The following is a 26,570-nucleotide window of genomic DNA, read 5'->3' on the forward strand; positions in this document are numbered from 1 at the left end:
AGGGCTGACTGTAAAGTGATAATCTGACTTCTGCTGCACTGAGGGGCCGGCCCCTAACCCTCACTTTGTTCAAGGGGCTGCTGCTGCTGCTAAGTTGCTTCAGTCATGTCGGACTCTATGCGACCCCATAGACAGCAGCCCACCAGGCTCCTCCGTCCCTGGGATTCTCCAGGCAAGAATACTGGAGTGGGTTGCCATTTCCTTCTCCAGTTCAAGGGGCACCTGTATTATTTTTTTAAATTGCAGTGACTGCTGAAAAGGTGTGTCATTGAAAGGAATGCAATGTGTTCTAATGGAAGTGCATACTAATTTGAGACAGTAGTTCCGGCAGTGTCTAACAGATGTGGAGTATTCCTGTGATTTCTTAAAGTTTGAAATATCCTGGGAACCATAGATTATTTTAATAATCTTACAGTTAATACATTATGAGAGAAAGACTGGAAATTACTTGCCCTCAGTAAATTACTTGCCCTCGGTAAATTACTTGCCCTCGGTAAATTGTCAGATACATTGCCTGGGTGCCCAGCAATATAAATGATGTTTCCCTTATCATATCATCAGTTTTTATAGCTGTATTTTCCTCTGATGGTCTGACTTATATGTATTTATAGACTCGTAGTCTTTACTAAGTACAGCATCACTAATTTTATTGGAAATTGGTTGATTTTATGTGTAAGTGGGTGACAGTTATTACCGAGTCTCTGCTATACAGTGGATGGCTTTATAGAAATTGTATTTACATAAAACACAAGACAGAAAAAATTTATTAATAACGTAAGACTGAATGAATGGAGAACTTCTGGACCATTTTCCTGGGAGTTTTAATTACACAACACCACCATAAATAGCTGCGTGTGAGATATAAGACTGTTAAGTTCCCAGAGACCACAAAGTCCTATTGCAACTGTGATATTGTAACCTCTGTTAACTGAGCCATCTCTTCTTTATGTCATGGTGAAGATAGCTGTTACAGCAGACCATATTATAAGGTCATTTAGAAAAATGGTGTCAATCACACTACATGTGTTAGCAGTCTTTGTGGTTTAGAGGCACTGGTCTTTCTGTAACAAGACTGTACTCATCAGCTCTTATGCTCTCACAGTTTAGAGACTTGTCTTGACAACAGATTGGATGTGGGTCTGATACAGTGTGGCTACTTCAATGTGAGGGCTTTATAAGGTGTGACATTTCACTGTTTGTGTGGAAAAGAAAACTTCTCACCTCTCTCTATTAATGGTGATGATCTAAAACCAACTGTTAGATACTGTACTGATGACTTTCAGCCATTAGCAAAGACATTTTTTCCAGAAGGATGTAGGGAAGATATTAAATTTGCATGCAACGGTGGGCCAGTTTGGGTAACTTTTATCTCTTCCATACATTGTAGCTAGTGTTACTTTGTGACTACACTGTATCATATTTTCACTTCATATACCCTGTTCATTTTTAGTGGGTTGCCTAAGTACCTCAGATTACATACTATGTAACAAATGGATGTCTATCCATAGATAAATGTTTGTTTCAATTACTGGAAATATCAAGAGTTGAGTTTTACTTTGTAGTGTGTCCAGAGCAGGTTGAAGTTTCTTGAAAAGTGGAGGAAGTAGGGATAATTTTAGTGAGCTACAAATGCCTGCTGATACATAATAAGCATGCTGAAAATGTATGAATCTGTAGAAGAAATAGAAATTTTATGGAGACTGAACTGTTGAAAGACCTAAAGGAGACTCCTGAAGAAATTAGGTTGAAACCAGCCAGGATACCGATCAAAGTAAGCCTTATGTTTTGTGCTTAGCTGTCTGGGAAAAACCAAAGGAGCCAAGTGAGACTTTTGGTCTGCTTTTATAACCCAACCTCACCTGTTATTATTAGTTTGACTTTGGACAAGTTATTTCACCTGTTTAACCACATGTACCTTAGCTAAAAAATGGGAACAATACGGGTTTTATAGAATGAGCTAAGGATGATGAATTGCAGAAGGAAATGGCAACCCACTCCAGTGTTCTTGCCTGGAGAATCCCAGGGATGGGGGAGCCTGGTGGGCTGCTATCTCTGGGGTCGCACAGAGTCGGACACAACTAAAGTGACTTAGCAGCAGCAAGGATGATGAAGTAACAGCACAAAGGATCTTGTTGAGCCCAGGTACATCCTACTGCTGCAGAAAGTTCATCTAGTGAACTCTACTGTCCTCCAAGCCCACACATGGCTCCTTGTTTCTTCAACCTTCCCTGAACCCTCACCGTGTAGTTGTGTCATCAACTGTTAACTGTTCCCATGGCTGAGACACACCGCTCTTATAGCCATCAGCAAATTGTGTTGTAATGATTTGTCCCTGTGTCTCTCTTCCAGTGGGCTGTGCAGTTCTCGAGGAGGGAACTATGCCTTGCTCAGGACTTTCGCAAAACTTAAGTGCTAGGAAGTGATATGCAGTGTTTGATGGCTGCTTACCTCTGTCAGCTCACCTCTAGGTTCTTTGTCTTAATTTATCTCTGTAACTGTGCTCTTGACACTCTGTCTTTCTGAGTCCATAGTGAAAGAAATAGATGTCTTTGTAATTCATTTGTTAGAAATAATAATTGGATTGAAAAAAGTTCCCTAGGAAACTTTCCCAACCCCACCGTCTAGATGGAATAACCGTTGTATTCCCTGTGCCCTTAGAGAACCATGTAACTCCTTCCATCATCTTCACCATATTACTTGAACTGTCTTAGTGAACTTGTATTTGTTGGTGTATTTGTTTCCCTGATGGATAATAAGCTTCTTGAGGGTAGGCCTTGCAGCCCATTCATCTCTGTATCCTCAGTCCTCAGAGGGCATTTGACACATGGCCTGAGTGTATCCTTTCTTGGATTGAAATGTTGATATACTAATTTTCTGTTAGGATGAAGAATCTTCCCATTACTAAGGCCGGTTTTTAAATTGATCTACACTGTGTAGAACAGCTTAAAAGGTGTTTTGTGCGTGTTTCTTTATTATAGGACATGTCAAAATGTAACATTCAGTTATTTATATTCATATATAATCTAATGTATGCACATTTAGTTAGTTTATGGAAGATGTATTTTCTGTAGGTGTATTTTACAGGAAATATATTTTAGATACCAGCAAAATTTGCAGTGCTGTGAAGTATCTGAGTTGTTAAGTATAATAAAACATAATAAGTCAGGAATCAACTGATGATTTCCTATTGCCCTGTAGGGACCCTAGAAGTTGAAATCTTTTCTTAGGAAAAACCATCTTTACATTGTTAGTGTAAACTGATGTATTAAATGTACATATAAAGAGATCCCTGTCTACCAGGCTTGTGTATGGGGTTGGCGGGGGAGAACCATAGTTTACTCAGAAGGTCACTGGTGATGGTGGAAACTCATTATTTCTTCAAGGAGTTGATGATAAATATTATTTTCTCATGTTATTTTTTTCTCATATTTATTTTTCCAGAGTTAAATCAGCTTTATTTTCAAACTTACAGATGAAGAATGCATCTGCTTATAAAAGTTATTTATATTTATGAGGAAAGTGGAGATAAATTGAAATCTCACTACCCAGAGATAGCCATTATTAAATTTATTGATACAAGTATACATGTATATATATATACACACACACGTGTTACATATATATGTGTTCACGTGCTCACACCCTCTCACACATATTTTACAAAATGAGGTCATTCTACAGGTATTGAGTCTTATCTGCTTTTTTGCTTTTTTAACTTAATAACACCAGTGATTTTTATCAGTTTTTTCTCAAATTGTACTGACATTTTTATTCATAAGAGTAATAAAATCTCTTTTATCTAAAAATCACTTGAGATCTTCCCTGTTGGCTCAGTGGTAAAGAATCTGCCTGCCAATGCAGGAGAGAGACATAGGTTTGATCCCTGGTCCAGGAAGATCCCACACAACGTGGAGCAGTAAGCCCGTGCACCACAACTGCTGAGCCTGTGCTCTAGAGCCAGGGAGTCGCAAGTCCTGAGCCCACATGCCCGAGAGCCCATGCCTCGCAACAAGAGAAGGATCTGCAGTTAGTAACCTGTGCACTGCCACTGGAGAGTAGCCTCTACTCACCGCAGCTAGAGAAAAGCCCATACAGAAACAAAGACGCAACACAGCCAAAAATAAAAATAAATAAAAATTAAAAAAGAAACACATAATACTTAATAGATTCCAAGTTAGGTAAGGGCTTATTTACTCATATTTTTAACTTTTTTTTTTTCTTTTTAGTGAAAAAAATCTAAAATGTGGCATTTTTAAAAAAATAGTGATTCTGAGACTTCGGATTTTATTGACCAGTGTGGGAAAATGCTTGGGGACAATTCTCGCAAGGAAGGGCTGTAGTATAATTATTGAAAATGTCTTCTGTCACCTTCATTTCGTAATAGAGAGGACTGATTCTCACAGCATCAGTGTGGGAAGTGTGTAATTCTGAACGCTAGAAGTACCACCAGGAGAGCTTAGATAAGCAGTTCTGAAGAACCATCATGATCTGCACTTACTGAGCTGTTGTGCAATAAGCAGGATGTGTGCACATGATGTGGGGCACAGGGTCAAATGATGTGACTCGCTGTCCCATAGGATAAAGGCCTCCAGACGTAGCTGGGGCTGTGGGATCTTCATTAGTGTGGCGGCAGCCCCTGCCTGCTGCACCTCCTGCCTTTCCTCAGCTTTCTCAGTTTTCCACGCGCCTCCTGCCATCCGTTGTCCACATTGCTGCTACCCCCTCCCTCTTTCTTCTCACATTCGCCTCGCCTTCTCGTTTCTCTGCTTTGCCTTCACCCTTTCTCTGCTTTTCCAGTTCATAGGGCTTCCCGTGCAAAGAAGATCTGATCTTTTAAGACACAGTCCCATTTCCTTATGTTGTTGGTGAAATATTCAAAGGGATTTATTAATTGAGCACATTAAACATATATTTATCACTGTGTCTCTCTAGGCAACAGAGATGCACAAACAGCCCCAGGCCCTGCTATGAGAGCTCTCAGTACTTCTGTGGTGGCTTTGGGTCTTTAGCACTTTGGGGCAGTTGTCACAGCTGCTTCCTGTTCCTTGTGTTATGGCCCTTTGTGTACTGGCTTAAACTTTACTACAGGTTTTAGATTTCTTTGGGTCAGGCTGTTTTTCTCCCTCTATATTTGTTGAGTGCCAAGCACTTGAACAGAGTGAATCTCTCTTCCTGTCTGTTTCTGGGGAGGGGCCTTTTGAGGATCTGATCAGTGTTAAGAGTCAAACTTGAAAATGACATTCTTTCGTCCCATATGGCCTAAATGGTCGACTACATTGCAAATGCGTCCGAGTCCCTCTCTAATACTTAATACAAACAGTGGGTTATACAATAGATCTGGAAACATGTTATACATAGAATCTGACATTCTTATAAACACAGGTTTTTAGAGATTGTATCCCTGACTAATAACTGAATACCAGCCTTTTTAAAGATAAGATTATAGACACCAAATAGAAGCTCATGCCCCCAATACCTCCTCCTCCATTCTAGAATGTTAGGCTGGGGTTCACAGGTTTCTCTGTGGTAGGAGATTTTATACTTAAGGAACTAAAGGACTTTATAGTAGATAAAGATTATGTGGGAGCAAATTTGTGAGCAGATAGCTTAAAGTTTATAAACGTCTTTTTCATTGATTAACACTGAACAATAAAAGCAATGCAGTACACTAAATAGACTATATCCAGTGTATCAGACATAAAATTGGTAATATGGGCTGCTGTGCAGTTAATTTGATGAGTGAAGACAGTGGTAATCTTGATGATATTGGAAGAAGCATAGTTTTTGAATGGAGAAAGGGATGGGGGCACTCTGCATGCTTGTCTTTTTCCAAAAGCCAGTTCTTAAGGACCTCTTCAAATGAAGTCTAAGTCTCTAAGTGGAGAGAGAGCTTTAGCAATTGATTTCTTTTTAATACTTGATTTATATCCGGTACATTCTGCCAAATGCAGGTTGCCTTCTAAGAGTTTGTAGAAACGGCTGTGTGAGTTTGCAGTTCCCTGGCTCTCTGACCTGAACATTATATGCCTGTGCTGTCCAGGTGGAGTCAGAGTCTTGGTGAGCTGTGGCCATGGGGGAGTGTGAGGCCCCTGCTCTAGCAGGGAGACCCACTTCCTGTCTGGAGTCCCAGGTGAGATGGATCCCCACTGGAGCAAATGCCTGGCATTTCCAATGTTACCTCACTACTCATCTCTCTATGCAATAGCACTTCTCTGCTGAATCACTTTGTGGGTAAATTGCTGTGAGCTTCATATGCACTATAATGATAGTTGTTTGTATATTTCCATGTGATTCATATTTATCAGATATAAAATTTAACAGTTGTGCAAAAGTCTTATGTAATTCATTTTTGAGCAAATAGGACACATAATCAATGAGATTACTATTTAATGAAATGTAAATAATGTTACTCTTTTATGATCTTTTAGAAGTATACAGCAGTCAGTGAAGTAGGCGAGCACCTGAAGCTTTCCTTCCTGTGCTGTTAGGATAATGTAGTTATGAGTAGTGATTTTGAAGCCATGGTGCCTACCTTTGAACCCTTGCTCTCTACTTATTCTCTGTGTGTCAGTCTTGGACAAGAGTTTAACCTTTATCTGCCTCTGTTTCTTCATCTGTAAAATGGAGGTAGTTAACCCAAAGGATTGATGGGAGGATTGAATGAGTGTGTGTGTGTGTGTGTGTGTGTGTACACACACTGATGCTTAGAGTAGTGCCTGGCACATAGACCTGTGTAAATGTTAGTTCTACTCATATTATTCCTGTGTTATTTTTACAATGATAGATGATAAGCCATGTGAATTAAATACCTTTATAGGTACAGATAGTATAGGTAGAAAGCAGATGTTAGCTGTGGTCTTCTTTGCTTTTGAGGAAATCAGTTTGGCTTTAGCTCCCAGCTTGCATCCTGAGGGTAAAACTGAAGGGTCTAAGTCTCTGAAATCTTGAAGCCTTAAGTTCTTACAGTCACTCTGGACCTGTGTTCAAGTACCTGCTTCCCCTGCCTCTCCATAGCTCTTTTTTTTTCCTACATGTTTCAAACTGACTGGGTCAACTCAGTCCCTTTCTCTTGATTCCGCACCCCCCCCCCCACCCCAACCCCTAGGCATTTGGGTTGGTGGTAGCTTTATGGGAGGTTTGGGCTATGGAGGGGGAAAGGCACTTGAATCAGTGGTAAATACATTAAAATAATGTAAATGAAATCTTCTGTATTGGAACAAATATAACTGTCTTGTGTAGTGGACTGGGCAGCTTAGGCAACTAGAACACCAGGAATATGAGTTATCTTACATTGAGAGGAGATTTTTGAGAAGGTACATTTGATTACTGTGTTAAATTATGAGTGAATTGTTTGAAATTAAAGATGTCTATCATCACTATTATGTAGTTTGCTGGTAAAACCATGTAGTATTTGACATCTGTCATTTTAAAAATGTACAGTTAATAGGGAAGCATTTATTGTCCTTAATTTTTAATTATATAAATAATAATGCAACCAGATTTCCCCATCTTCTCCCTCCCCTGTCTTTTTCTTTTTCCCCTTCCTCTTTTCTTGTGGGCTGCCTGACAAGCTCTAGGAATCACTTTGTTATTCTAAACACTTAATTTCATTATAATAAAATTTCTTACTTGATGAGATTTGTAACAATTTGCTTATAATGAGATTTAAGCTTGTATTAGTTAGGATGTCTGAGAACTTATGCTGAAATTTTCTGCAGCCAGGAAAAAAAAAAAAAAAACTATCATAAAAGGACGTTTTACTTAATAAATTGGTGCCTGTTTAAATTTGTTTTTTTCTCCTTCTAGTTTTTCTTTTTTTCTTTAAGTTCTACACATTACATTTTTATAATTTTCAAATTCACTCTGCAGTAGGAACTACTGAATGGGATTTTTCTTCCGAATTATCTCTGTGTCAAATTTTCTTTAAAGGAACAGACGTTTAATATACTATTATTTGGAGTGTCGGCTCTAGTGACTATTTCTGCCTAAAATGTTAAGGAACGTCCATATCTGATCAGTTACGGAAAATAGTTTGGCTCTTCACGTGAGCAGTGCTGCAGGGCTGAGTCAGCAGGCGTTCCACCTGTGTGTCGCCTGGCTTTGCTGCTCCTTCCTTTCCTGGGGCTGGAGACTTCCTGTATAGGACCTGATGTGTGTTCTTGGTAAATTGTGATGTGCTGTTTTTGCAGGAGGCAGTCTTGACATTTACCTCATGTGGGAACTTTGTCATTTTGTGATCTTGTTGGGGGATATAATGAAGACCGACACCTACTTAGGGAAAAAGGTGAATATGGTGAATAAGAAGAATGCCATATTTGGCCTTTGATGTTTTTAATAAAGATGTTCCAGATAACCTTGCTCAGAAGAACACATGGGTTCTGCAGAAAGAGATTACTGTTAAGCAAACTTTTATCCTTTGGTTTTTATTATAAAGTTGGAGATGAGTACTCCTGGGAAAAGTGTTCTTCTAGACATATAAAAGTCAAATTTTAAAAAGCAAACATTTAAAATTTAGTCTAGTAAAATATTAATAGAAAAATTATTTAAAATTTTTATAGAATCTTGCAGATGAAGTAAGTTCTAAAATAAATTATAGTGCTAAAAATGAAAATGTTCCATGATAGGATAACTGACAGTATGAACATCTGACTGATAAGTATTATTCGCAAGGTGATGCTAGAGCTTTTAGCAACTTGACCAAGTTTTTTTTTTTTTTTTAAACTTAAATAAGTTATGTCAATTATATCTTAATAAATCTGGAAAAACAAAATGGGGAAAGACTAGGCCAAGAAAAGATTATCTTTGTCTTCTGTAAACTCAAGAGCTTGAGTATCAAATGAAAAGCCTAATACTTGATTTGCAGAAATTCAAGGAAAAAATAATCACTCAGAAAAGAATCTCATGGGATCCTTATAATTTTTAATGAATCCATATTCAGTGCCTTTATTTCATTCTTTATATATGTATAGATAGAGTTTACAGGAAGGTAAAGAGAATAGTAATGATGCTTACATTTCTATAATTCCTTAGGGTTAAGTGCTAGTCCCTGAACTATGAACTCCCTGGGAGAAGGGGCTTGTCTATATTCTCTTCTATTTTGGCATCTATCCTTATATCAGCCTGTGTCTTTGGCATCAGCCTGTCCTTGATGATGCCTCTCACTTAATGGGCACTCAGTTGGTGCTTCATAGATGAAATGAATTAATGAACTTTGATTTCTCATAGATTATCTCACCTTATACAGCAGACCTATAGGGAAGTATGATTATCCCCATTTTATAAATGGAGAAACCAAGACTCATATGGGTTAAGTGATTGCTTAATAATGATAAATATGTGAAGTCCACACAATCACGTAATTCTTGATGACAGGGCTAGGATTTACACCCAGGTCTTTTGTTCCTAGTTCTTATTCCTTTTGGTATCCAGTATTATTACCCTTTGTATACAGTGTGTATGGTGTGTATGAGTGAATGTGTGCAGTCCTGTGTAAGTATATGTGTGTGTGTGTGTTGTGTTAGTCTATGTTTGGGAAATAATAATGAATAAAAAGGTCTTCTTACTATACAATATGGTACATTTTATGAAAGATATATGATTAAAGTGATATAACAAGAGGAGAGAATGATCAGCTCTACCTGGAGTTGCCAGGGAAGCCTTAACATATGAGTGTGGTATTGTAAAGAGTGAGGGATGTTCTAGGAAGAGGAAGAAAAATGATGATGTAATTTATTGTACAAACAACTTTTTTTAAATGATAATAACATGGTCAATAATTAAAGCAGGACAATAGGGCTTAAAGATTATCCATAGTAAATCAGGACAGTGGTCCTTTATGGAAATCCCATTTTAGGTAGGAGGAACTACATTTACAAATAACTGTTCAAAAATCATACAATAGCATTTCAGTTGGTGTTATATTAAAACAAAACAAAACAAAACACCCAATCTACAACTTCCTTTTAGGATTAGGGTGGCAGTGGGTAACTGACGCTGAAGAAAACCTATGAACGTTTACTTAGAAGACAATTCTAGAATGATGTAGTACAGTCTGTGTAAATTGTGTGACCTGAAAGTATTTTTAAATCTTTGGTAGAAAAAAGGCTAAATTGGGCGCAGATTTGAGTTTGCAAAAGTTAAGTTCACTGGGAGATTTGACTCAAAGAAGACTAAAGGTATCCAACTGTGGGAATTAACAACTGGATTAACACATCCATTAATTTTTTTCCTTTTAGATTTTTGTATTGACCTTGGTAATAAAACACTGTTAATTTGATATGGAGTTCAAGAAAGGTGTGGTGAGAAGTGCTGGTGATTGGTTGTAACAGGTTTTCTAAACAGAGCACAAATCTCTTGGATTTAGAGATAATAGAGTTTACTGGGAGGCTAAGAAAAAAGTGGGAAAAAGGAAAGACCAAGGAACATTTTCTGCACCTAATTAAGATGTATTTCTGCTTGGTTAATATTTCCAGAATGAAATACTATATTGAAGCAGTGCTACTTATTGGAAAAAAAATCACATATGTGCATGCATGTGTGTAAACATACAGATAACATATATAGGTCAGATTTGATCTGACCTGTAATTCAGTTCTTGATAATATCATGATTTTAGTGCAGAGTCTATGTATTCTTATTTAACTTAGAAAAGCTATAACTTTATTTTAATAAAAAATTATTGTGAAATCATGGGACGAGCCAAAATCTGGAGCATAAAGACGTCTCTCTGTCGGGTAATAAAATTCAAAGTGACACAGAGAATTTGGGGATGATGCTAAATTAGAAGGGGTGTGGGTGTACATAGAAGAACAATTAGGTTAGAAATGTGGGCAGAAATAGAATGTAATTAGGCAAAAAACAAAACAAAACAACCCAGTGATCTATATGAGAATAATTTTGTTTCAAGGTTATTCAGTTATTCAGATTTATTCCAAGCTGTTCAGTGTGCAGAAGAAGCCTGCTGAAAGACACTCAGAAAAATGAAAGTGCTGTTATCCTCTGGAGTGAGGGAAGGAGGAAGGGGAGTAGGTTGCTTGCTGCTGCTACTGCTGCTAAGTCGCTTCAGTCGTGTCCGACTCTGTGTGACCCCATAGACGGCAGCCCACCAGGCTCCCCCGTCCCTGGGATTCTCCAGGCAAGAACACTGGAGTGGGTTGCCATTTCCTTCTCCAATGCATGAAAGTGAAAAGTGACAGGGAAGTTGCTCAGTCGTGTCCGACTCTTTGCGACACCATGGACTGCAGCAGTCTAGAGCTAAATAAGCTGCTGATCTGAATGGCAGTTTAAACATTTTGGGGGTTAATTTTAGAGAAAATGCCTCTTTTCTGAAGTTGAAATTACTTGGGGAAATGTGTCACCCTTCATTTTTAGTTGCACTATAGATGTCTAATTTCAACAAAGTATGACACTATATGGTTAATAACAGTGTTTTCCATGTTACTTAATTATGCCAGTAGGTATAATAATGTTGCTAGGATTATACGGGCTTCCCTGGTGGCTCAGACAGTAAAGAATCTGCCTGTAATTCAGGAGACCTGCGTTCAATCTCTGGGTCAAGAAGATCCCATGCAAAAGGGAATGTCTACCCAATCCAGTATTTTTGTCTGGAGAATTCCATGGACTGAGGAGCCTAGTGGGCTAAAGTCCATGGGGCTGCAGAGTCAGACATGATTGGGTGAATAACACACAAAATTATAAAGTGGCCATTAGTCATTATATTTTATATACAGAAATTATATGTACTTTATGTACAGAAATTAGCAGAGTTCTTAAATATACTCCTAAAGATATTTGAGCAAAAAAAGCCTCTGAAAATTTTGAAGTTAATGGACTGACTAGAACCCAGATAATCTGGTATTTTATAAAATTAGTAATTGTTTCAAATTTAACAATATTGCTTTCCCACTTTGTTGTTAACACAGAGAAAGGACAAAGTAGAAAATGAACTGAAAAAAATTAAAAATATGCTGGAAAAATTAAAATGTTTATCATTCTGATAAGGAGGTCAAGAAAAGTGGGGATCATGGGACATCAGAAAGTTGAGTATCTAAGCTATGGGTGGTGTGTGCCTTGGAGTATCTCGTGCCCCCAGCTTCATGTGAACAGCAAAGGTTTTGAAATGAAAATTGAGACTTGAGCCTGGTAAAATATTAAAAATAATTTTCCGTGTGAAAAGCAAAATGACGGATGTAGTTTGGATATTCAAATATGGGGATTTGGGAGGCACTTATTGTGGCAGTGAGTCACAAGCTGGAGTCAAGATTCCTGGGAGATATGCAGATGATACCACTGTATTGGCAGAGGAACTAAAGAGCCTCTTGATGTGGGTGAAAGAGGAAAGTGAAAAACCTGGCTTAATATTCAACATTCAAAAAACTAAGATAATGGCATGCAGTCCCATCACTTCATGGCAAATAGAAGGGGAAAAAGTAGAAGCAGTGACAGATTTTCTCTTCTTGGGCTCCAGAATCACTGTGGATGGTGACTGCAGCCATGAAATTAGATGATTGCTTCTTGGAAGGAAAGCCCTGACAAACATAGAAACACAGACATTAGTTTGCCAACAAAGGCCCATCTAGTCAAAGCTATGGTTTTTCCAGTAGTCATGTATGATTGTGAGAGGTGGCCTGTAAAAAAGGCTGAGTGCTGAAGAATTGATCCTTTCAAATTGTGGTGCTGGAGAAGACTCTTGAGAGTCCCTTGGACTGCAAGGAGATCAAACCAGTCAATCCTAAAGGAAACACTGAATAATCACTGGAAGGACTGATGCTGAAGTTCCAATATTTTGGCTATCTGTTATGAAGAGCAGACTCATTGGAAAAGACCTTGATGCTGGGAGAGATTGAGGGCAGGAGGAGAATGAAGCAACAGAGAATGAGATGGTTGGATGGCATCACTGACTCAATGGACAAGAGTTTGAGCAAACTCCAGGAGATAGTGATGAACAGGGAAGCCTGGTGTGCCGCAGTCCATTGGGTTGCAAAGAGTTGGACACAACTTAGGGACTGAACAACAGCATTGTGGCATTGGAAGAACATTTCAAACTAAATTTGTAAGAGTGTACTTGATATTTCTCTTTTAACAACTTTCACTTGGTAGGTCAGTATAGTCAAAAAAGTGTTCAGTTGGCTGTTGAACAATTCAGGGATTGGGATGCTGACCCTCCCTGCAGTCAAAATACATATGTGACTTCTATTCAGCTCTGTTTATCCAAGGTTCCTCCTTACGGGAGTTTCCTTGTTATCTTCGGGTATTCCTCTGGGTCTGGGGTTCCTCCCCACCCTCAGGTTCAACCAGCCATTTATGATGTAGTACTGTAGTTTTTACTATTAGGAAAAAAAAAAAAAAAATCCCTGTATAAGTGGACACATGTGCTTCAAACCTGTGTTGTTCAAGGGTCAGCTGTACTAAATTCAGCCCGTGATTGAAGTGATCAGTTAGAAATCAGCTTCCCACAGCTTTCCTGAACTGTGTTACCTGGCAGGCACTGTGACTGCTGCTCACGGGCTGGGCTTGTAGCGCCCCACACTGAAGGGCAGGCGGGGCCCCAGGCTGCTGCTCTGACATCGACCAAGTGTGGATTTGGTCCACAGCCTTGCATTGTGGGTGCTCCTGCAGGGAAAGTTTTTTTGCACAGGAAAAAGCACTAACAGGAGTTCCCTGTTGGTCTAGTGGTTAGAATTTGGCAGTTTCATTGCCATGGCCCAAGTTCAATCCCTGGTCACAGCCAAGGCGGGGGCGGAAATCACAAATATGCTATCTGTTTCTTTTTTAACTTAATAGATTGTATTTAAGGAAGGTAACTTGAGCTTATTTTCTTGCTTTTGAAAAAATATAGCTGGTAGTACTTTTATTAATGTAATGCTTTCAGGTACATTTTTGTTGTATTTTTAAAATTCTCATTTTTTTAAAAGTTTTCCCCAAGAATAGGTATGTTTTTGTTTGTTTGTTTTTTTTAAATTTTAGTTTATACTGAATACTGGTGCAGTGCAGTCAGTGGCTGATACAAAAGTGTGATGTCTGGGATGCGTATTAGGGGGATGTGAACTCTAGGGAACAGTGTGACAGAATGTCCAGCATGGGCAGAGTTGGGAGAAAGTACAAGACTACAGAAGCTGAGATGAATGAGATTTGTAGGAAGACAAACGCATTTTTGGAAATCATCCACTGTACAGAGCCCATCTTCAGAATCATCCACTGTGCAGAACCCAACTCAGTCTTCCTCTTAGATTTCTTAAAACTTTTGGGGCAAAGGAGGATAAAGGAAGTCCAACAGTTGAAGTGACTATAATACTCTCCTGTGGAGTAATGTCATCCTAGGCTTTATTTGGGGCAGTCCCAAGTCTGCTTAAGTTGTAGGGGCCTGTGGTGGTGATGGTTTAGTCGCTAAGTCATGTCCAACTCTTGCAACCCCATGGACTGTAGCTCACTAGGCTCCTCTGTCCATGGGATTTCCCAGGCAAGAACACTGGAGTAGGTTGTTGCCGGGGTCCAGCCCCGGTGGATCCAGGGAATTCGAAGCGGGGACGGCATCGGCGAGGATCAGGAAACAACTGCTTAATTAAACTTTAATTAAGGATATAAAGAGTAATAGAATAAGGATAGCTCAGTAGGAAAATTCAGTGAAGAAAAGAGGCTGAAATAAGGATAGCTCAGTGAGGAAATTCAGTGGAGAAAAGAGGCTGAATAATTCAGCCAGAAGGTGAGAGAAAGAACGACATGGGGAGACCAAGTTTCGGTGAATAAGGCCCACACTTTATTTTCCAAAGTAGTTTTTATACCTTAAGTTATGCATAGAGGATAATGGGGGAAGGGGTAGAGTCATGCAGTAAGCCAGGCTTTCTTCCTGCAAACTTATCATATGCAAAAGTTTAGGTGATTTGCATCATCTTCTGGCCCGGAGGCCTGTTAACATTTTAAGACCTTTTCTTCAGAAAACTTATTTTTCTCTAAAGGTGATAAGTCAAGCGCCACCCTCCAAAAGCATTAGATAAAGTTGCATTCCTACAGAGCAAAGGTGTGGTGGGCTATAACAAGAAAAAGAATTAACTCAAGGGTCCCAGGTTACAAACATTAAAGCTACTATTTACACCAATTATATTAATCAATACACTGCCAGGGACACAGCAGGTAAGGGATATGGAGACTTAGCAGCAAACATTGGCCCAACAAGTGAAAAACCCTTTACCAATACAATTTCTAATCAATCTTTTAACTGCTCAAAGGAATCTGTATTTAGACAGTTTAGAACATCTCATGCCTCTCACAGTTGGGAGGCTCTGAGCAATCACATGTGGCCGGAAAAACCTATTCAGGCAGGCTAGAGGATTTCCAAAGGAGTTTGTAGGTTGAAACATTGTCACACCCAGAAATTATTAACTGGAGCTGTAAGCTAACTCTTGTTTCAGAGAGAGGTAGTGGGGGACCAGCCCCCCGTAAAGTCAGAGATGTAGGTGAAAGCACAAAGCAGAAAGTAGGCAGACTCTGGTTTGGGGGGTAGATGCTCAAGAATTTCCAGGGGAACTCCTGAGGCTCGATCCTGCCTTTGTGTATGCCAAGCCTCCTTCCTCATGACCGTTGCCACGGGCGGAGCTCGCTCCCAGCAGGTTGTCATTTCTTTCTCCTGTCTAGGGGCCTGTAGTCAGGTCCTCACCTTGCTGTAGAGCCTCACAACACAAGCAATACGGAGGCCACACTGTGTGGCAGGGAAGAGTCCTGACGGTGCTCGGATCTGGTTCTGTTACTTGTTAGCTGCCAGGATCTTAGATTATTTTGTCTCAATTTCTTATGGATAGAATGGAATACAGTGTTTACCTTGTAGGACTATATGCACGTATTCATGCTCAGTCTTGTCTGACTCTTTGTGACCCTGTGGACTGTAGCCTGCCAGATTCCTCTGCCCATGAAATTTCCTAGGCAAGAATACTGGAGTGGCTCACCTTCTCCAAGGGATCTTCCTGACCCAGGGATTGAACCTGAGTTTCTTGCATCTCCTGCATTGGCAGGTGGGTTCTTAGCACTGTACTACCTGGGAAGCCCCTTGCTGTGTATTAACTAAGATTCTTCATGGATGTGCTTTGTGCTACATCTGGGACATATAGTTTTACTCACTGTAGAGTTACATACATTATTATGAGGCATTGCCATGTTCTTTTGGAGAAATGAGTTCCAAGATCCAGCTGGGATCTGGTCTGTACCGACTTTCCAAGTCTCATTCATCCCTAGTGCTCTCTTGCTTGTACTCGCTGTGGAGGCCATGTGATTTTTATGCATTCCTCCAAGAGGCCAGGCCTTTGCTTCTAACCATACCATTTCTCATGACATTGTTTTCCTTCTCTGACACTCAATTCTGCTACTTCCTTGGAGGAATGAATCTCAGCTTGCCCCCTTCATGGAATGGAGCACTTCCCTTGTGCTCTTACTAAGCCAGTGCTTGCCTCTGGACTTCTTAACTACTCGAGGGTTGCAGTACGCTTTTTGTGCATGTTTCTCTGCTTCACAGGACTGTCTTCTCTTGGAGAGCTGGAGCCGTGGCTCCCAGTTCCCTGACTTGGGACACAGTCTGCTATGTAGGAGACAGAAGGTCATAGCTGTTAGAGGCATGGTCTTTGGAGCCACAACCTGGCTGCGAAATCTGCTCTCCGACTTACTGACCATGGGACGTAGAGCCAATTATTTCACTCCCTGAGCCTCAGTTGCCGCATCTGTAAATCGCAATTATAACAGTACCCAGTGCAAAGAGTCCAGGGTAGAGTGAGTGAGGAGGGAGAGATGTAGGCTCACTCGCCCTTCCACTCTTTCCTTCCCTGTTGCATCTCCGGCTACTCAGTCCTGCTTTGGCCATGCCAGGGAGCGAGTGGAGAGCTGGGGGCTCCGTGGGGACTTATCAGTCGTGCTTGGGTGAAGTGTGGAGTGCTCTGTGGTTGCATCCAGGTGGTTGGCTGTACGGGGTGGTGCTTGCAGTTAGATGTCCTTGTTTCTGTTGGCATACAGCTTTTTGTTTTTGATCAGACCCACACTAAACTGTGTTCCCATTCTCTTGGATGCATGCATTCTCAAGGCTCATCTCTAAACGCAGTGCTAATTTGTGTCACCCCAAGACTTTCCCTCATTCACGAATGTTGATTTCATTGAGCACCCACCTCGGCTGCCAGCCTTCTGGGGTAACCCAGTCGCAGTGGCTCTCACTTCCCGCTTCACAGGGCGTGGCTTTCTTGGCTGTTCAGCTGATTCCGTTGCCACTGCTACTTGCACCACAACCACAACTTCCATTCTAATGGTACTGCTATCCCTGCTGCTTCCGCTATGACTGCTCCCACCAAAATCCTGACTTACAGCTACTGTCTCTTAATCGCCTGTGCAGAAGGAAATGCCTATTTTTCTGTACTCATAATAAGGAACCTTGCAAGACAGGCTTCTCTGGAATGCAGACTGGGCCATTCTTTGTGTGCTTCAGGCTAGATGTGTTCCAGGTGAAAATGTGATTGGGGGTTCTCTTTAGAGGCAGTAGCATGTACTGCTTTCGTTAGCAGGTTAATGGACAATAGTAAAATAGGCTAATTTTGACCTCTGCACATCCCGGCCGTGATTTTCTAGTGCAAAGACTAGAAACACACAAGGAGGATTAAAGATGTTGTTTATTAACCTTTTTGTTTCTGGGTACAAAGACTAATGCTAGGGTTGACAGTAAGCCTTTGAAACTAAAAGTCTAAGTTCCTGCCAAAGGAGAGGGATACAGTGCCTCTTCTGATGAAGACAAGCTGTTGAAAGCAGCAGAGGGCTTGTGTGTGTGTGTGATGGTGACAGCTGGCCAGGGACCCTGAAAACTAGTTAGCAGACCACCCCTGAATACACACCATCATCTGGGCTGGCAAACCAGATGATGCTTATGAACATAACTGCTTACTAATTTAAAGTCTTTATTTGATTTATATTTATTAAAATCACCAACTTCTAAAAGGACTTTTGAGGTAATTTAATAATGAAGACATTGATATATTAACATAAGTAAGAGGATATGGTGACAATTTAATGTAAATTTCCATATGAGTTCATTGGTTACCAAGGAATGATGATTGTTTATTATTTTATGCAGATAAAATTGCATCATCATACATTCATCAATTTATTAAGAAATATGTCCATTATGAAAGTGGGGACCTCTTAGAGTAATGGAAATAAAAACAAAAGTAAACAAATGGGACTTAATTAAAGTTAAAAGCTTCTGCACACCAAAGGAAACTATAAACAAGATTAAAAGACAGCCCTCATAATGGGAGAAAATAATTGCAAATGAAACAACTGACAAAGAATTAACTTCCAAAATATACAAGCAGTTCATGTAGCTCAATACCAGAAAAACAAACAACCCAATCAAAAAAATGGGCCGAAGACCTAAACAGACCAAAGAAGACATGGAGATAGCCAATGAACATGTGAAAAGATGCTCAGCATTGATTATTATGAGAGAAGTGCAAATCAAAACTACAATGAGGTATCACCTCACACCAGTCAGAATGGCCATCATTAAAAAACCTATAAGCAGTAAATGCTGGAGAGGATGTGGAGAAAAGGGAACCCTCTTACATTGTTGGTGAGTATGTAGATGGATACAGCCACTGTGGAGAACAGTATGGAGATTCTTTAGAAAACTAGGGATAGAAATATCATATGACTCAGTAATCCCACTACCGGGCATATACCCTGAGAAAACCATAATTGAAAGAGACCCTTGTACCCCAATGTTCATTGCAGCACTTTTTACAATAACTAGGATATGGAAGTAACCTAGGTGTCCATCGACAGGTAAATGGATACAGAAACTGTCGTACATATATTTAATTAAATATTACTCAGCTAGAAAAAAGAATGCATTTGAGTCAGTACTAATGAGGTGGATGAACCTAGGGCCTATTATACAGAGTGAAGTAAGTCAGAAAGGGAAAGACAAATATTGTATATTAATGCATGTGTATGGAATCTAGCAGAGACATTACTTTGCCAACAAAGGTCCGTCTGGTCAAGGCTATGGTTTTTCCAGTAGTCATGTATGGATGTGAGAGTTGGACTGCGAAGAAAGCTGAGTGCCAAAGAATTGATGCTTTTTAACTGTGGTGTTGGAGAAAACTCTTGAGAGTCCCATGGACTGCAAGGAGATCCCACCAGTCCATTCTAAAGGAGATCAGTCCTGGGTGTTCTTTGGAAGGAATGATGCTAAAGCTGAAACTCCAGTACTTTGGCCACCTCATGCGAAGACTTGACTCATTGGAAAAGACTCTGCTGCTAGGAAGGATTGGGGGTAGGGGGAAAAGGGGACGACAAAGGATGAGATGGCTGGATGGCATCACCGACTTGATGGACGTGAGTTTGTGTGAACTCCGGGAATTGGTGTTGGACAGGGAGGCCTGGTGTGCTGCGATTCATGGGGTCACAAAGAGTCGGACACGACTGAGCGACTGAACTGAACTGATGGAATCTAGCAAGACAGTACTGATAAACCTGTTTGCAGGGCAGCAGTGGAGATGCAGACATAGAGAACAGTGGGGGAAGGAGAGGGTAGAATGATTTGAAAGAATAGCATGGAAACATATACATTACCATATGTAAAACAGATCGCAAGTGGGCATTTGCTGTGTGACCCAGGGAACTCAATGCAGAGGTCTGTGACAACCTAGAGGTGGGAGATGAGGTGGAAGGGATAGGATGGGAGATCAGAGGGGGATTCAAGAGGGACATATGTATACCTGTGACTAATTCATACTGATGTATGGCAGAAGCCAATACAACATTGTAAAGCAGTTATCGTCCAATTTAAAAAACTGAAAGAAAAAAGCTGTGGAGATACATAGATGAAATAAATGTAGTCTATGCTCTCAAAAATGTTTCTCTCATGTATCATTGGTTGGGCAAACAGATGTAGTCCAGATAGTTATTATCACAGGTATGAGTCTGATGCTACAGAATATGTAGGATGTACATGTTTTTACAAGTTAGCCCTACACATATGATCTTAATCATTTCAGTACTTATATATAATCCGTTAAAGTGCCTCATCATGGAGAAAATAAAACAAAAACAAAAACTCTGTAAATTTCAATGTTCCTAAATTACTATATTTGTGATTAAGAAATTAAAAAACTTATTTTCTAAAAATGAATTGCAGCCTGGCATATAATCAAAACGGAAATAATTGGCTTTTAGTTTACTGAAAATAGGGCAGTCTTAGTTTAGAGATTTGAACACAAAACTGAAGATGTGAAATGGCCCTCCTCCATTTTTGGCCTTCTGCCTGAGTGTCCTTTAGGGTTTTCATTTATCTGTAATAATAGGATCAAGAGGAAAATGGAAGATATTGTGCAGTCCTGAACTGATGCCAAGTGCAGTGTAATTACTTAATAATTATTCAGAACTCATCTGTAAGTATGGTCTTCAAAGAACAATGGGAATGATGCCCCTTCTGTGGGGACCTACTGACTCATGAGCAAAAGGGATAAATAAAGTCCTCATAGAAGTAAAAATTATTCTTCTCTTTAAAAAAAAATTTCCAGAAGATGTAAGATTTAGTTGACCTAATCTTAAAAGACAGATGTAGTGGGAGAGAGGAGAGGATATGGTAAAACGGACAGAAATAGAAAATCCCAGTAGGAGAGAAACTTAATTTATTATGGTTTCCCTTCCAGCCTGCCAGTTCTCTAAATGGGGGGTGGGGGTTGGGAGGAAGAATGACAAGGGTACTAGGCAGAGACCTGACTAAGTCTAAGCTGAGACAGCCCAGAAGGAAAACTCTGCTTTTACCTTAATATTTGTGGATGGGCTTCATTGTGGTCTCTCTTGTGTCTTCAGAACTGTCCATCAGCCTGTTAAGGACCACTCATAATTCAACTTATGCCAAATGCTCAAATTCAGACTTTCCTTCAAATGAGATAATGAGTGTCCCACAAAGAAATGAGACCCTGGAAAGGTCTTACTTTATCTGCTGACCTGGCTACTGATGGTTCCTATGAAAATGACAATATGTCAACATGTCTATGTGATTATGAAGCTGTGTTAGAAATTGTTGACCTTCCCACAAGACACCATTTCTCAGTTGAGATCAAAATAACTTATTTCATAATAAGCTGTGGAGGCTTTTCCTGTTACGCAGCCTCAGTTAACACTAGTCCAATATTGCTAACAGTTTTAGAGAAGTACATGCTTATTTTTTCAGATAAGAAAAAGGGAAGCAATCCTGTTTGCATTTGTATCATTGAGAAGAGTCAAAGTGGTTTCTACATACATAGAGGAAAAGGAAACCATACACTTTATAAAAAGAGTAGAGGGAGAAGAGAGTCTTGAAGCCTTTTACTGTGAATTTTAGCAGCACGACCTTTAAATGTTTTCTTTCTGTAACATCAGTATCAATAGCATTGAAGTGCTAACAAGAGCCACAAAGGTAAAAAGCAACTTAGCTTCATCTGTTGTGATAGCTGTTGGTTAGGAAACTGTCTAGAGAGCTCTGGCCTGATGTATGATTTTCAGGGTGTCTTAGACATGGTTGGTCTTAGCTTCCTCTCTGAGGGTTTTCTGCATCTTTATCGAGTGCTTTTCAACCTGTAGTAAATAAGTAAGCTGTTGATGCGTTTCTGAAGAGAGGGTGAGAGCATTGCGGCCGAAGACCAGGGACTGTATCATTAGAATGTGTCACTTGTCACAGAATATACCTGAGAGAGGGGCTGTGGAATATCTCCATACCAGGACTTTCCAGATGAAAATAAGTTTAATTGACTCAATTCTTGGCACCTGTTTCCTGTTCCCTAATTTGCTAAGTGACCATTTTCAGTGAATCCCTTCTCTGTCTTTGCAGTGCCGAGGATGGAGCTATGATTGTGAATCTGAACTCTTTTCTCCTTTACTCTCTCCACTCCACTCCTATATTCAGTCAATTACCAGGTATTTCCTTTCCATATTACATTCTAGAGTTGTTTCCCTTTCTGCTTCTACTATTCTAATCCAAATCACTGTGATTTTTTCCTTATGTGAACATGACACTGTCCTGTTCTTATCTCATCTGCCTCACACAATCTCCCTAATAAAGAGAAAACAAAAATAGTTAATTCTCCACACTACACGATGGAGCTAGTATAACATAGCAGTTAAGGATATAGGCTCTGTAGCCAGAAAGTCTGGTTTTGAGTTACAACTGTGTTACTTTGGCATATGCAGTTGCATAAACCTGTTTAAACATCTAAGCCTCAGTATATATGAAAGAAAAAAACCTTCCCTGATTGAGTTAATGTGGAAGATTAGAAGGTGTAAGCATTTAGCATAGAATTTGGTATATAGCAAACACTCAAGAATAACTGAGGATTGCACTCTCGTATGTAAAACCTCAACGTTTCTTCTAGATAAAGCCTGCATCCATTGGGCTTGCTCTGTGAGTCCCAGCTCCTCTGTCCAGCCCTGCTCTCACTGCTCCCTAGAGAGCTGTGTCCATTCTGAACCCCTTCCATTGCCCTCACCAGTCCATTCTTTGTCTTATCTCATATTCATCCCCTTCCTGTTTGTTTACCTGGACATCCTCACACTCTGAGTCTGGCAGGTTCCCTTCCCCTCCCTGAACACTGAGCACTCCTTTCTTTTTTGTGACTGACTCCCACTCACCCTGCAGGGTCTCGTGGATCACTTACTCCAGAAAGCTGTCTCTGACACTCCAGGACTCCTGCTGCTGCTGCTGCTAAGTCACTTCAGTCGTGTTCGACTCTGTGTGACCCCATAGACAGCAGCCCACCAGGCTCCCCTGTCCCTGGGATTCTCCAGGCAAGAACACTGGAGTGGGTTGCCATTCCCTTCTCCAATGCATGAAAGTGAAAAGTGAAAGGGAAGTCGCTCAGTCGCGTCCGACTCTTTGCAACCCCATGGACTACAGCCCACCAGGCTCCTCCATCCATGAGATTTTCCAGGCAAGAGTACTGGAGTGGGGTGTCATCACCTTCTCCGCCAGGACTCCTGAGGGACCTCTGAATGACTTCTTCATAGCATTTGCCATGTTGTCATGTAACTACACGTTTCCTTGTTTGTATGCTCTGCCTGATCTCTTTTGGCGGCAGAGTTTGGATCATACTTGCTTTTTAAAAAATACTCAGTTCTTGGCAATTTCATTCAATTAATATGTGTTTAATAAATAAGTACCCAACTGGGGGACATTTTTGAAGTTTTATGATACCTAGTACATAAAAGGCACCTCATTAATATGTGTTAAATGATAAAACGCTATTGAAACCTTTTGCCTATCCTTGATTTCTGTAATAATCATGCGTGGATATATTTAATATTTTAAAAATCCTTGAGTTATTTAGTTCTGGTTTTAAAAGTCCTCATCCTAAATTCTGAAAAGCCCTAAAGTTCTCTTTTATGGGCTTCAGATGATAAAGAATCTGCCTGTAGTGCAGGAGACCTGAGTTTGATGTCAGTGTTGGGAAGATCCCCTGGAGAAGGGAATGGCTAACCCACTCTAGTATTTTTGCCTGGTGAATTCCATGGATTGTAGGAGCCTGGCGGGCTGCAGTGAGTCCATGGAGTCACAAAGAGTCGAACATGACTGAGGGACTAACACTTGTACTAAAAACTTAGCAAAGTTATATAATTTTTGGTCAAACATAAAGTATGGTTATGAAACGAACTAATGAAATGTATTTGTCTTTGCCCATCATACACCAGGTCTGAAGGCAGAGGTTTTGAGCTGCTAAATACAAAGGACTGTCAGTGTTTCGAAGACCAGTAACATCTCCAAGCATAAAGAAACTCTTGTATTCACTGGTCTTCAGTGAACTCAAGTTTTTTCTTTCTTAACAGTGTGAGATAAGAGTTGGCTTATTAGGCATGCCACAAAGAAAATGATAGGATTTGTTTAGATTAACTCTTCCTGTTGCTGGTGATACATTGCTTAAGCAAAGGGTGGAGTTACAGGTTCATTTGATGTAATTGGCTCATGTAATTTGGGAACAGCCTGATGCTCAGACTTGTTCTCTAAATACCATTTACTATAAAACTTGAAAAGGAACTGTTTGGAGAAGTGGCTGATTATAGAACTTGGGCAGAGAAAACATGAGGTGGGCCTAGGACAGTTTGATATAATAAAACAAACACTAATGGAGTCATGTCAAAAGGTCACAGAAGCCAGTTTGAAGAGACCCCCAGTGGCCAAATTCAGGACAATCTGAACATCCAAAAGAATAATGATCGCAATTAATTATTACACAAGCAAAGATTTCAAAAAAAGGAAGGGAGAAGGGCAGGGGAAGCTTGTTTTTCAGTGAGAATACCAGCCAATAAATGTGGAAGGAAAGATAGAATTTTGCTGTCCCAAATGGAATAATTAAAGCAAGGGTTATCAGTGGATGAAAAGTGATGAAAAATTATTGGGAAAAAAACAGCCTCATGGTAACAAATTATCGCTCTCAGGATTTATTGATATAAAAGAGAACCTGTACCTTTAGAGTAGATACATGTGGCAGTAACCATCTTAACCAAGTGATCAAGCCTAATGTCAATAATAATGGGTTACCCTAACATTTTGTGTCTTTTGATATGATGAAATAGGAAGTTCACAGTATAAAATATTTTTTCCCAAACTGGTTAACTTGTATCTTGATGTAGCTTTGGTTCATAGGAGATATAAGTGATGGGGGAATTAATTCAATGATACCATGAAGAAATAATTAGACACATCCAGAATGTGGGACATTCTATAACATATCTGGGTCTGGACTCTTCTAAAATCAGTGTCACGGAAATAAAAAAAAAGAAAAAATTTTAGATTAAAAATACTGCAAAAAATAAAATATAATGGATAAAATTGAATTGGACCCTAGACTAGGTGTGTGTTTGGGGAAGCAGTTTAAAAAGACATTGGGTAGGCAATTGATGAAATTTGGATATGGGATGGATATGGAATAATATGGAATTATTGTTAATTTTCTGAGGCCCATAGCGGTATTATACATATTTAGGAAAGTATCCTTATTCCTAGCAAATGCATGCAGGGTTATTTACGATTGAAGTGCCATGATGTCTGAACTTATTTTCACATACAAATTTTTATGAATAAATAGAGAAATGGCTGGCACACAAAAGCCCCTATGGCAGTATGTTATAGTTGTTGAGTAAAAGGAATGTTCATTGTACTGTTCTTTCAATTCTTCTTTAGGTTTGAAATAAAAAAAGAAAAAATTAAAAACCAAAAAAACTGGAAAGGAAAGAGTTCAACATAGGAAAACAAAGCAAAAGTCTGGGGTGGGTGGGCTGGCAGGCCCAGCTCTATCCAGGGCTTCTGTGATGACATTAGGGCCTGCTTCCTCCATCCCTCAACTTTGTTCTGCACTTGCACAGAGCCATTAGCAGAAGTGTGATCCTAGTGTTACTAGCCAGTTTGGTGGTAACTATGAAAATCTCCAGCCGCGATTAATAGAGAAGCTTGTTTTATTCGTTTTCAGTATCCCCAGTGTCTGGAACATTGTAGGCATTCAAAAACTGTTGACTGAAAAAATACATAAATAAAAGGGTGACCAAACTTGATGACTGCCTGGAAATGCAGAGCGTACCGGTGATTTTCTTCAAATCCAGTAAATATTTGTGGAATTAAATTATTTAAGGGGCAAATAAGGTTAAGATTGATTTCAGAAGTCAGGGAAAGTTCTGTTTTTAAATAATCTCTTGTAATGCATTCAGTAATGACTGTATTTCTTTTCTTTTTTGCTTTCAGTAATAGTTTTCTGAATTAATGATCAAAGCCCTTGAATGGAGCTCTACTGTAGTTTTTCCGACACGGGGGAAATTTTGAGTTTGGTGCGAAATCTTCAGAGGGTAGCATGTGCAATTATGCTTTGTTCCTTGGTGAGCTATGAGTTGGGCACTTAATTATGTAAAAAATATTGCAAGAGCGCCGTTGCATAATCCTCAAGAGAGTAATTATTGTCTATCTTGGCAGAATGTAAGGCTTTTAATCTGTAAATAAGCAATTCTATGTGGAAGAGCTACATGCAGAGTGATTCTGTGTCATAAAGGTCTCTTATGAATTTTTAAAAATGAAAGCAGTAACTGAATGTGCAGATTGGCTGCTGCTTTTGTGCTTCAAAGGGTTTATGATGTTTCCCCTGTGGTTTTAACCCCTCCTGAAATATTTAAGCCTCAAGAAGGATTCCTGTAAAGGGTAAAACTATGTCTGGGTTAAGCCCATGCAAAACCTGAATGTTTCCAAAGTAGAAAAAGTAAAATGTGCTTTCTGGAAATTAAAAAACAAACCAAGATGGAAAACAAAAACAAAATAAAATGTTGACAGTGCTTAAAAAAAAAAAAAAAAGCAAAGATGCAATAATAGGCTAATAGATTTCTCAACTATTGGAGGTTAATAACTTTCTTTTTAATGTGTGCCATTGCAGCTATTTCCGAAATTCACTTTCGGAGTATGTGTGTCCTTTGCTTAGTTGGATCTGAATCTTAGATGCTGAAAGTAAATTCTGTTGGTTGTTTAAGTTGTGATGGTGGCTGCCTTACCTCTTGTCCCTGTTGGTGTCGATGAGCTGAGTGTGTTCTCC

The 26,570-nt window shown here is 39.7% G+C and overlaps 1 protein-coding gene across 3 annotated transcripts in view; it reads left to right on the plus strand.

Moving 5' to 3' along the window:
* VAV3 (vav guanine nucleotide exchange factor 3) overlaps positions 1–26,570 on the plus strand; it is a 435,615-nt gene that overhangs the window by 59,355 nt on the left and 349,690 nt on the right. The window contains exon 1 of one of the 3 annotated variants that reach the window (XM_061411008.1): positions 21,180–21,430. The exons of the other annotated variants lie outside the window; for them this stretch is intronic. Within the exon in view, the coding sequence (XP_061266992.1) occupies positions 21,371–21,430 (60 nt within the window). The 5' untranslated portion in view covers positions 21,180–21,370. Of the gene's footprint in view, positions 1–21,179; positions 21,431–26,570 lie in introns of those variants that run through there. 3 annotated transcript variants of the gene reach the window in all.

This window comes from Bos javanicus, chromosome 3 (assembly GCF_032452875.1).
Source record: "Bos javanicus breed banteng chromosome 3, ARS-OSU_banteng_1.0, whole genome shotgun sequence".
NCBI lineage: Eukaryota > Metazoa > Chordata > Mammalia > Artiodactyla > Bovidae > Bos > Bos javanicus.